The following is a 12136-nucleotide window of genomic DNA, read 5'->3' as shown; positions in this document are numbered from 1 at the left end:
GGTCATGATTTATCATTTACATGTGGAAAGTACATTCCACACATGATGGGAATGCAGAATTGTCACATTGATCCAGTTAGGGCCACTGTTTCTGGGGTTGGGCTTTGCAGTGTGTGATGCATTTGACCCAAACCATACTGACCTGGAACCATTTGACGCTCATACTGGGTTTTTGAAATAAGAAAAGGTTAGATTCTTGAGCATCAATATATTGGCAAGCAGAAACTTCACTCAACAATGTGTAGCTCAATTGCTGCCTGACATTATCTGCTTAACAATTGAAAGAGATTTAGTACTCTTTCCAGTTAGGTTTAATGTTTATTCAGCACACAGAGTACAAAGGAAAAGAAAAGCAAAGTAGTTTTTCTTAAGAAATAAATGTCATTGCAAACAAAATATTCAATAGTATGGCTAATAAAATGAATCAACATGTATCTCATAAACTAATAAATACATAATTACATGTATAAAACGTTACTGTAGTGATTGAAACAAGGTCAACCAGGTGGGATCTCAGAGTGTGAATTCCCTGATTGGGGCTGTTAATCTGGTCCAATCAGGGAACCCTAGCTGACTGATAAAAAGAGCAGTGTAAATAAGCACTACCGCACTTAGGTGGTAGTGTGGGGGTTAAATAAAAAAGGGAAAAAAAAGAAAAAACAGAAAGAAAAAAATAAACAAGAGATCTACTAAAAAACAAATAAAAAGAGCAGTGTCTCCCTCACCCCCTTCACCAATCTTTCTCCCTCATCCTTCCTGACTCTGGAAACATTGTTCCTCCTCGTTTTATTGGTTGGACACCAGCCCCTCCTGCCTGGAGAGTATCTCGCTTCAGTCTCCCCATTGAGCTGTTCCGCTCGGAGGGGACCACTCAGGTTCCACGCTGACCAGATGTGTTCTCATGCACGTGCACCTTCTCTCTCTTTCTCTGTTTCGCGCTCTTGTTCACGTACACTCTCTCTTTCTCTTTTTTTTCTCTCTCTCACTCGCCCTTTTCTCTCGCTCACTTCCCCTCCCCCGGTCCTCCCCAGAACCAGGCAATACCCCAATCAGGATTGAACCAGCCTCTCTGTGCGGTTTAGCGTGGCTTCCATTTTGTTTCTCTCTGATCCTGTTCTCTTTGGCCTGTTAATAAAGCTGCCCATTTGAACATGGAGAAAAAAAGAGCAGTGTCAGCTTTGCCCTTGGATGTGAAGGGCACTGCTTGCCACTGGCCACTCGGGTGTTTTCCTATCTTCCTGGTCGTGGAAATTTGAATAAAGATTCGTGCACTTGTGTCTCTCACTGTGTCTCACACCTGCACACACACAACATGGGTGCAAAAAAGAAAAAGAGCAGTGTCGCACTTCCGCAGTTAGGTGGTAGTGTGGGGGTATAAAGGGGAAAAAAATAAAAAGGGTAGTGTCAGAGCTTCTGTTCACTCTAGAAGCCGGGTCAGTGGCTTGTCCTATGCACCCATAAATAAAGGGTAACTTGGTGACAGGACACCAGCCTTTGTGGTGTTATTTCAGTTACATTTGCATTTAATATTTTACTATTATTATCATTTCAATGGTGCTTTTGTACTAATTAAGCTTGATAAGTTTTGACTAGTTCGTGCAATTTAAACAAACATTCTCATGGAGATGGCGATACTCCACCCACACATTTAACAATATAAAAAATGAACCTGGGCAATCAGTCAACATAGTTACCACTTACAAATACTGTATAAGATACTTTGAGAACAGGTAAAGATCATTAGGTCTGAAAAGCCCTTCACTTTTTAATAAATTAAGCCCAACCTTTCCACCTTCTTCCTCTCTCAATCTTTTTCTACAGAAATGCATCCATCTTTTGAACTCATTTATACTGTTTGCTTCGGTACACTTTGCCGGTGACTTACTTTGATCCTGAATCATTCCATAAATGAAATAATTCCTCCACACTTACATCCCTCTTTCAGGCATAAACTCCTTCAGGACTTGATCCCTGCATCGGAGTGCCCAGCAATTTGCACGATCTGGAAATTTCAACTTCGGTCTCAAACAGATGTCCCTTGTAAATTGAAATGTGACTGTGGTTAGATTATTGGATGAGTGTCATAGCCCAGGCCGACATAGCATTGCAATAAAAGTAGTTTTGGTAAGAGCTCAATTTTCTGAACCCACTGGTTTATTTGTGAAAGAACTTTAAATATTTCAAATGAGTGAGAAGCAGGTGTTCACAAATGGGGTGAAGTGCTTGTGAAAATTGGACCTTTTGTGTGCACTTTATTAGGGTCAATCACAAGATTTAGAGGCAGAACAATTATTCACGTTCATGCAGATGTGTAAGATAATTATGAAGGAAGAAAAGGTAATTTTGAAATATAATTTAAACCAGGAACAGAACTAGGAAAGGTAACTTCAAATATGTGATGCCATGAAGTTATTTTCCACACATTGACATATGAAAGGAATATCAAAGTAGAGAATTAGAGAAAAAAGTCCTGGAATCATTTGAACATCGATTAGATACAGCAGCATTGGGAGGGAGGAACCAATTTTAAGTTGTAGCCTCTGCATTCATTCTATTCGTGCTTTGATTTATCATGGTTATTTTTACCTTTTCTTCTTCTTAATTCCCTTACTTTGTATTCAGACTATAGTTATCCTGCCATTCATAATTATCTAGACACATCTTTGTCAGTTATTCCCTTTGTACTTGAAACGTCAAATCTTTAATGTCTCCTGCCCCACACCAGTCACAAACTTTCCCTGTTGTTGTTCTTCCCCTCCCCTTCACATGTTCAAAACCTATTACATTTCTGACTATTTTGCAATTCTAATGAAGAGAATACATCTGAAAACATTACCTCTGTCATATCCTCAGATAATGTCAGCCCTGCAGAGTATGCCCAGCACTTTGTTTCGATATTATATTAAAGATTTTTAAAATGTTAACATGGTCTCTTTCTTTTTATATTTTGTTATTTTCTGCATAAATCCAAGTAAGGCACATGCTCTTTTTTAATAATCTTCTCAACTTGGCCTGCTGCCTATGGGGATTTGGACACATGAATGCCAATATCGTTTTCCCTATCTAGACTTCGCAAAATCTTGTCATTTGTAGCACATCATCTTTCCAAAATGGATTACATCACACTACTCCAGATTTAATTCCACATGCCATACTTCTGCCCAGACTCTATAGGTCATAACTAACCTCATCACCAGCTATCACTTTGCCAAGTTTCATGTTATCTGCAAGTTTTACAATACTGCCGTCTACATTCAAAAGTCTAGGTCATTTATCAAGATTGTGACAAGGAGTAATGAGACCAAAGTTAAAACATTTGAATTTTGGATTTCTTGGAACAACAAAACTATTGTACATCAAGAATCATTTACCATAAAAGTCATGTACAGGCAAGGAAACATTCAAGTTGCATCGAAATAAAGAATCTGGAAGAACCCCAAGCCGCAGTGCAGCAAGTCGCTTGGTACAGCCGTTGTGCCATGCTGATGGCAAGGTCACAGTTCATCAAGTCTGGGCCTGGAAAACATTGCCTCTTGGGATCAGGGTCAGAATGCCTGACAAGTGACTTTTGGACTGAAACAGACAACTGAGCATGGGCTGGGCTGACGGATTACCTTGTTGGTCAGCTCAAGGAGCTGCATGGAGATCAAACCAACTGAAAATAGGGCAGTCTTTCAGAGAATCAACCAATATCATTTGGGATACTCTCGCAGCATAATCTGGAGAGGGACCAAATATATAAGAGAGAGATCCAGCATGTGAGTGGTCTCTTCCCATCCCGGACTTTGGGGAGAATAGGATACAATGACCAATTCGCCATGATGCTCAAGATTTAAGTTCCTGTATTAAGAGCAGTTCCTTGGGAGAGGTATGCCAGAACTGCTGACCTTTTGGGGCCATTCCTCCATTCAACTCTACCTATCCTCATCAATATTAATCATATTCACCAGTGAAAGTGGGAGCAAAGGAATTAAAGTCAATTCAAAAGTGAAAAATAGAACGGCTAAAAAGGTAGGAGCAGAGCGTGTAAATCTTGTGATTGAGAAATACAGTACAATAGGTCCAACTACGCCAATTGCAAAGTCCCAATTAAAATATCCTGCAGAATTCCTTAAATATGCGTAAACACAGAAGACACATTTCGGAGGATGCTCTTTATCCCAGTTATTTTCCTAACCGGAATTTTGGATTCCTTGATTCTTTCCACTAGACTGTGGAAGACCAGCAGGACGCCGTGATAAGTTTCTGCAACTGAGATTTCGCAAAACTGGCACTCTGTGGCCAAGGCAAGGAGTCGACCCTCCTGACTGGAAACCATCCTTTGGTGACAGAGGTCTCTCTTGTTCCCCACAATGATGATTGGTGCAGTGTCAATGCCCGGGTAATGTTTCATTGACTTGATGACTTGGATCTGCTGTTGAACTATGTTAAAACTGGCTCGGTCACAGATGCTATAAACCAATACAAAGCCATTTGCCCACTGGATCTGTTTCTCCTTCACAAAGTTTTGATTCAAATCCTTCAATGGAAACAGAGAATTGAGTCAATTCAAGCACCTCACGCTTTCCTATGTAAACCAATTCCTCTCTGAACTCCCTTCACCCCCAAGGTACTAGCACTCCTTGAGGGTAAGTTCCTGGGTACTGAAAATCCCTCTCCCACACCCAAGTGACCATTCTTCAATGAGCCTTGGCAGTTATTCAACCATGGGGGGCATCATGGTTGCACTCTTTTCTGCCTTTAACCAATACTCTCTTTGAACCTAGGACAATTTCTATCACCTTTTTTTAAAAAAAAAACTAATTTGTGGAATGTGGGCTTTGCTGGCTGGGCCAACATTTATTGCCCATCCCTAGTTGCCCTCGAGAAGGTGCTGGTGAGCTGCCTGCTTGAACCGCTGCAGTTGACTTGCTGTGGGTTGACCCACAATGCTCTTAGGGAGGGAATTCCAGGAATTTGACCCAGTCACAGTGAAAGAACAGCGATATATTTCAAAGTCAGGATGGTGAGTGGCTTGAAGAGGAAATTGAAGGTGCTGATGTTCCCATCTGTCTGCTGCCCTTGTCCTTCCAGACAGAAGAGATCAGGGGTTTGGAAGGTGCTGTCTGAGGATCTTTGGTGAATTTCTGCAGTGCATCTTGAAGATGGTACATACTGCTGCTACTGAGCGTCGGTGGTGGAGGGACTGGATGGTTGTGGATGTGGTGCCAATCAGGTGGGCTGCTTTGTCCTGGATGGTGTCAAGCTTCTTGAGTGTTGTTGGAGCATCCAGGCAAGTGGAGAGTATTCGCACTTGGTGGACAGGATGTAGGGAATCAGAAGATGAGTTACTTACCGCAGTATTCCTAGCCTCTGACCTGTTCTTGTAGCCACTGTGTTTATGTGATGAGTCCAGTTGAGTTCCTCGTCAATGATAACCCCCAGGATATTGATAATGGGAGTTTCAGTGATTGTATCACTATTGGATGTCAAAGGGCAGTGGTTAGGTTTTCTCTTATTGGTGTTGGTCATAGCTATGGCACGAATGTTACTTGCCACTTGTCAGCCCAAGCCTGGATATTATCCAGATCTTGTTGTACTTGAACATGGACTACTTCAGTACCTGAGGACTCAGAAATGCTGCTGAACATTGCGCAGTCATCGGTGAACATGCTCACTTCTGACCTTATGTTGAAGGGAAGATCATTAATGAAGCATCTAATAACCATACCCACAACACGAGCTGAAAAGAAGATAAAACAAAGAACAGCTAATGCTGGCAATCTGAAACAGACGGATATGGAAATTGCTGGAGAAATTCAGCAAGTCTGGCAGTGTCTGCGAAGAGAAACTGAAAAGGAAATCTGGTTTATCTTGGCTTGCATTTTATCATAGTCATTGAGTCAGACAGCACAGAAACAGACCCTTCGGCCCAACCAGTCTCTGCTGACCATAATCCCAAACTAAACTAGTCTCACCTGCCTGCTCCTGGTCCATATCCCTCCAAACATGTCCTAGTCATGTATCCACCCAAATGTCTTTTAAGTGTTGTAACTGTACCCATATCCACCACTTCCTCAGGACATTCCACGCTCAAACCACCCCCTGTGTAAAAAAAAATTGCATCTTTTTTAAATCGCTCTCCTCTCACATTAGAAATTATGCTCCCTAGTCAGTGGTGAATGAGTCACATTTGCTGTACATTATATATTCACCTTCCCACAGGCATTCGGAAACTTTTGATCAGTCACATACAGTTATTGAGCATCTGAAACAGCACAGCACAGAAGGAATCTGGACCCGTATGAGTTGGGCAAACTACAGTTTCTTCGCTTGGGGCAAAGAATACTCACTGGGCCATCTCGGAGTTGAAACCAGGAATTATAAAGCAGACTACTTATTTTATTGTAAAATCGTGTGCAGAAAGTAAAATAAAGACGGGGAGGAAAGCTAGGATAGTGAAACAGAGATGAAAGAGATGATGAGAAAAAGTCTAAAACAATATTTCTGACTTTTAAAAGTATCTCCAACAATAATTAAAATTTGAAGGAAAGACACTCTGGACCTGTGGACTTGGGGAAGCATGTGGTTAGCACTGCTGCCTCACAGCACCAGGGACCCAGGTTTGAAGCCACCCTCAGGTGACTGTCAGTATAGAGTTTCCACATTCTCCCTGTGTCTGCGTTGGTTTCCTCCGGGTGCTCCGATTCCCTCCCGCAGTCTAAAGAAGTGCAGGTTAGGTGGACTGGCTGTGGTAAATGCGGGTTTGCAGATATGGAATAGGGGTGAGATGTTTTTCAGTGGATTGTTGTGGACTTGATGGGCTGAATGGCCTATTTCCACACAAGGATTCTATGAAGTAAATATTTGTACCAGATAGTTTGGTTGGTAATTATCATTATATATCACAGAGTTAAAGAAAAATCACTTACATATGAATGGACAAGCCCTGCTTTATTCAAGTGTATTTAGTGAACGTTTTGTGGATAAACACAGCAATTTCAAACACTTACACACTGAGTGTCTCCATAAGGTAATTGAGTAGCATTGTTTGTCGAGGAGCTGGTAAAACTGGACAGCAGTTTTCACATTCCTTGCATTTTCCTGCACATATAGTGTGTACATGCAGGAAGCCAGAAATTACCACTGATGGCTCAGTGGTATTATCATTCAGCAATTAATCCAGTGACTCAGGTAATGTTCTGGGGACCGGCCTTTGAATCCTGCTGAGGCAAATGGTGGAATTTGGATATAATAAAAATCTGGAATTAAGGGTCTAGTGATGACCATGGAACCACTGTCAATTGTCATTAAATCCCATCTGTATCACTAATGTCCGTTAGGAGTGTGTCCTTACCTGGTCTGGCCAACATGTGATATCGGACTCACAGCAATGTGGTTGACACTTAATTGCCCCCGGGTAATAAATACTGGCCTGGCTAGTAACACCCACATCCCGGGAATGAAGTTTTAAAAATTCCCTCATAGTTAGCATGAACAACCTAATTGTGAGCAAACCACAGAATTTAGGCCAGTACAGTTAACCAGACTTTTAGATCACAGCCCTGCCAGCTCTCAAAGGTGGATGAAAATGATCTCATCACATTGATTTGACAAAGTAAAGGGGAGTTATTGTGTCCTAGCTAATATTTATCCCACAATCAACATCTTCTCCAACAAACAGATTATCTCATCATTATCACACTGCTATATATTAGAGGTTGCTATGTCAAATTCACAGTTATTTTTCATACATTCCTATATCCACTACACTTCAAAAGAACTCCATTAGCTGTACAGTGAAGAGCACCAGGATTACCTGAGTTTGTGAAAGATGCTAGAAAAATCACAAGCATTCTTTCATCAGAAGTCCCAAAATTGAAATTTAGAAGATGGTTGATTTGTATAACATTGAAATCAAGATAGCGGTGATGGAATGGGCAGCGTCCAGGCACCTGTGCCTGGGCTAGACTTCTTCATCGGCATTCTCTTCTCATTCTTTAACCCCTTCTTCTTTTCACAGTATTATTTAAAGTGTTCACTTAAACTACCTTCTAAAGAGGTCTTCATTGGGTTCTGGAGCAACAGAGGCTTCAGAGGCAACAGGTCTGTGATGCCCAGAGCAAGACTGGCAGTGGCATGGCGAGGATTGGTGTGGATCTGAGCAGGGCAGTTAAAGTGGCATGGTGTGGGCTGCTGTAGCCCGGAGTGGGACACTCTCTCTGGGGCATGGTGTGGGCTGGTGTAGCCCGGAGTGGGACACTCTCTCTGGGGCATGATGTGGGCTGGTGTAGCCCGGAGTGGGACACTCTCTCTGGGGCATGATGTGGGCTGCTGTAGCCTGGAGTGGGACACTCTCTCTGGGGCATGATGTGGGCTGGTGTAGCCCGGAGTGGGACACTCTCTCTGGGGCATGGTGTGGGCTGGTGTAGTCCAGAGTGGGACAGTCTCTCTGGGGCATGGTATGGGCTGGTGTAGCCCAGAGTGGGACACTCTCTCTGGGGCATGGTGTGGGCTGGTATAGCCTGGAGCAGGACACTCTCTATGTGGCATGGTGTGGGCTGGTGTAGCCCACAGCGAGACACTCTCTCTGGGGGATAGTGTGGGCTGGTGTAGCCCGGAGCAGGACACTCTCTCTGGGGCATGGTGTGGGATGGTATAGCCTCAAGTGAGACACTCTCTCTGGAGAATGGTATGGGCTGGCGTCGCCAAGAGTGGGACAATCTCTCTGGGGCACGGTATAGGCTGGTGTAGCCCGGAGTGGAACACTCTCTCTGGGACATGGTATGGGATGGTGTAGCCCAGAGTGGGACACTCTCTCTGGGGCATGGTGTGGGATGGTGTAGCCCAGAGTGGGACACTCTCTCTGGGGCATGGTGTGGGCTGGTGTAGCCCAGAGTGGGACACTCTCTCTGGGGCATGGTGTGGGCTGCTGTAGCCCGGAGTGGGACACTCTCTCTGGGACATGGTGTGGGCTGGTATAGCCCCGAGCGGGACACTCTCTCTGGGACATGGTGTGGGATGGTGTAGCCCAGAGTGGGACACTCTCTCTGGGGCATGGTGTGGGCTGCTGTAGCCCGGAGTGGGACACTCTCTCTGGGACATGGTGTAGGCTGGTGTAGCCCGGAGTGGGACACTCTCTCTGGGGCATGGTGTGGTCTATTGTAGCCCGGAGTGGGAAACTCTCTCTGGGTCATGGTGTGGGCTGGTGTAGCCCAGAGTGGGACACTCTCTCTCTGGGACATGGTGTGGGCATGTGTAGCCCGGAGTGGGACACTCTCTCTGGGGCATGATGTGGGCTGCTGTAGCCCAGAATGGGACACTCTCTCTGGGGCATGGTGTGTGCTGCTGTAGCCCAGAGTGGGACACTCTCTCTCTGGGACATGGTGTGGGCATGTGTAGCCCGGAGTGGGACACTCTCTCTGGGGCATGATGTGGGCTGCTGTAGCCCAGAATGGGACACTCTCTCTGGGGCATGGTGTGGGCTGGTGTAGCCCAGAGTGGGACACTCTCTCTGGGGCATGGTGTGGGCTGGTGTAGCCCAGAGTGGGACACTCTCTCTGGGGCATGGTGTATGTTGCTGTAGCCCAGAGTGGGACACTCTCTCTGGGGCATGGTGTATGTTGCTGTAGCCCAGAGTGGGACACTCTCTCTCTGGGACATGGTGTGGGCATGTGTAGCCCGGAGTGGGACACTCTCTCTGGGGCATGGTGTTGGCTGGTGTAGCCCAGAGTGGGACACTCTCTCTGGGGCATGGTGTGGGCTGGTGTAGCCCAGAGTGGGACACTCTCTCTGGTGCATGGTGTGTGCTGCTGTAGCCCAGAGTGGGACACTCTCTCTCTGGGACATGGTGTGGGCATGTGTAGCCCGGAGTGGGACACTCTCTCTGGGGCATGGTGTTGGCTGGTGTAGCCCAGAGTGGGACACTCTCTCTGGGACATGGTGTAGGCTGGTATAGCCCCGAGTGGGACACTCTCTCTGGGACATGGTATGGGCTGGCGTAGCCAAGAGTGGGACAATCTCTCTGGGGCACGGTGTAGGCTGGTGTAGCCTGGAGTGGGACACTCTCTCTGGGGTATGGTGTGGGCTGGTGTAGCCCAGAGTGGGACTATCTCTCCGGGGCATGGTATGGGCTGGCGTAGCCAAGAGTGGGACACTCTCTCTGGGGCATGATGTGGGCTGCTGTAGCCCGGAGTGGGATACTGTCTCTGGGACACGGTGTAGGCTGGTGTTGCCCAGAGTGGGACAATCTCTCTGGGGCATCGTGTGGGCTGGTGGAGCCCCGAGTGGGACACTCTCTCTGGGGCATGGTGTGGGCTGGTGTAGCCCGGAGTGGGACACTCTCTCTGGGGCATGGTGTCGGCTGGTGTAGCCCAGAGTGGGACAGTCTCTCTGGGGCATGGTGTGGGCTGGTGTAGCCCAGAGTGGGACAGTCTCTCTTGGGCATGGTGTGGGCTGGTGTAGCCCAGAGTGGGACAATCTGTCTGGGGCATGGTGTGGGCTGGTGTAGCCCAGAGCGGGACACTCTCTCTGGGACATGGTGTGGGCATATGTAGCCCAGAGTGGGACACTCTCTGGGGCATGGTGTAGGCTGTTGTAGCCCGGAGTGGGACACTCTCTCTGGGGCATGGTGTGGGCTGGTGTAGCCCAGAGTGGGACACTCTCTATGGGACATGGTGCGGGTTGGTGTAACCGAGGTGGGACAGTCTCTCTGGGGGATGGTGTGGCCTGGTGTATCCCAGAGTGCGACACTCTCTCTGGGGCATGGTGTGGGTTGGTGTAGCCTGGAGCGGGACACTCTCTCTGGGGTTTGGTGTGGGCTGGTGAAGCCAAGAGTGGTACAATCTCTCTGGGACATGGTGTGGGCTGGTATAGCCTGGAGTGGGACACTCTCTCTGGGGCATGGTGTGGGCTGGTGTAGCCCGGAGCGGGACTGCAGTGGTGGAAATGGAAAAGTTGGATTTTCTTTCAGTGATCTTTCAGTCAAAGTCTGAATGATGAATAGAAGAAGTTTTCTATTTCCTTAATGAAAGAAGTAAAGTACCGTTGGACAGTATTTGTATTTATTTTGTAAATGTTTTGTAATTTGTTTCTGTTACACTCTTAATGCCTATAACTTGTGATTTTTAATGTTATTTTTAAGTTAATGAAGTGGTATCGATTCATAGCGACAGCATAAAGTTTTCACTTTATTTTATATTGAATGCATGTGATAGTAAACGATTCAATTCAATTCAGGGGATTAGAAGCAGTTTGATTAATCCTTTCCAACATACATTAAACTAGTGTGACCAGGTAACAACAGGTTAATCCTCAAACTATATCGAAACTAGTTTCAGATAGAAGAAGATGGTGTTTAAAATTTATTTGTTCTTAAAGAGCTGACATTGTCATTAGAATTGTTAATGTGGTGTGAACAGGGGCTGGGAGGTTTCCATTTAATGCTTACAGAATAAAGCATGATTACAGAGAAACTTTTATTCTGAGATATTCCGAGAGGTATTATCACTTCAAAAAGTCTTACCTGTTCATAGCAGGAATCCCAAATATTGAAAGAGACTTTGCTTCCTGCAACAGTCCCATTGTAACTGTAGATTGATTCTAAAACAGAAAGGAATCTCACAGGAATTCAGTCCTTTATCAAAACCAAAAATCTGCACTGAATATGTTTCTGTGCAAAATATTTACCGATATCTCCATATTCACCAATGAATCTTCTTGTCAAGAAACGGACAGTCAAAGCTGCAAATGAAAACAAATGCATTAAAACTGGACTGAGAGAAAGATTTCATTGCATTGCATTCTGCTGTTTGATCAACTTACCAGACTTCCCAACATTGGCTGCTCCTAATATCACCACGTTGGCTTCCAGTTTTGACAGAAATGGTACAGCGATCTCGGGGAAGTAGTTGACAATTCGGCGAGGACCTCGCAAAATCATTTGGAATATTAAAGTTGAGCTCCCTCTCTCACTCTTCAGTGTGTGAACTGTGCTGAAAGTCCCGTGTGTGGGTGTGGTCTATATATGTACACAGACAGACGAAACCCTAGACTCACTGGGTGACTCCACAGTTCCACTACAAGATACAAAATCAGAAGGGAATCACTGGAAAACAGGTTTCGTAACAACTTTGCTTGTGTTGCTCATTTACTTGAG

The 12136-nt window shown here is 45.4% G+C and overlaps 1 protein-coding gene across 1 annotated transcript; it reads right to left on the bottom strand.

The window, feature by feature from the left end:
* Positions 1-1012: 1012 nt before the first annotated feature.
* LOC122540840 (ras-related and estrogen-regulated growth inhibitor-like protein) lies at positions 1013-11933 on the bottom strand. The gene is made up of 4 exons (XM_043677058.2): positions 11803-11933; positions 11668-11721; positions 11504-11580; positions 1013-4519 (listed from the first exon to the last, which is right to left on the bottom strand). The coding sequence occupies exons 1-4, from the start codon at positions 11918-11920 to the stop codon at positions 4112-4114; spliced, it is 657 nt and encodes a 218-aa protein (XP_043532993.2). The 5' UTR covers positions 11921-11933; the 3' UTR covers positions 1013-4111.
* Between the last annotated feature and the right edge of the window lie 203 nt (positions 11934-12136).

This window comes from Chiloscyllium plagiosum, unplaced genomic scaffold (genome assembly GCF_037043375.1).
Source record: "Chiloscyllium plagiosum isolate Xiang-an unplaced genomic scaffold, Cpla_swu_hap1 HiC_scaffold_39, whole genome shotgun sequence".
NCBI lineage: Eukaryota > Metazoa > Chordata > Chondrichthyes > Orectolobiformes > Hemiscylliidae > Chiloscyllium > Chiloscyllium plagiosum.
The sequence above is the reverse complement of the archived record's forward strand: the minus strand, read 5'-3'. Positions and strand labels throughout refer to the sequence as shown.

Coding starts and splice junctions, on each gene's coding strand:
- LOC122540840 (XM_043677058.2), bottom strand. CDS start 11,920: ATGATTTTGCGAGGTCCTCGCCGAATTGTCAACTACTTCCCCGAGATC. Junction 11,722..11,802: donor AGCCAATGTTGGGAAGTCTG/GTAAGTTGATCA, acceptor TTTCATTTGCAG/CTTTGACTGTCCGTTTCTTG. Junction 11,581..11,667: donor TGGTGAATATGGAGATATCG/GTAAATATTTTG, acceptor TTTCTGTTTTAG/AATCAATCTACAGTTACAAT.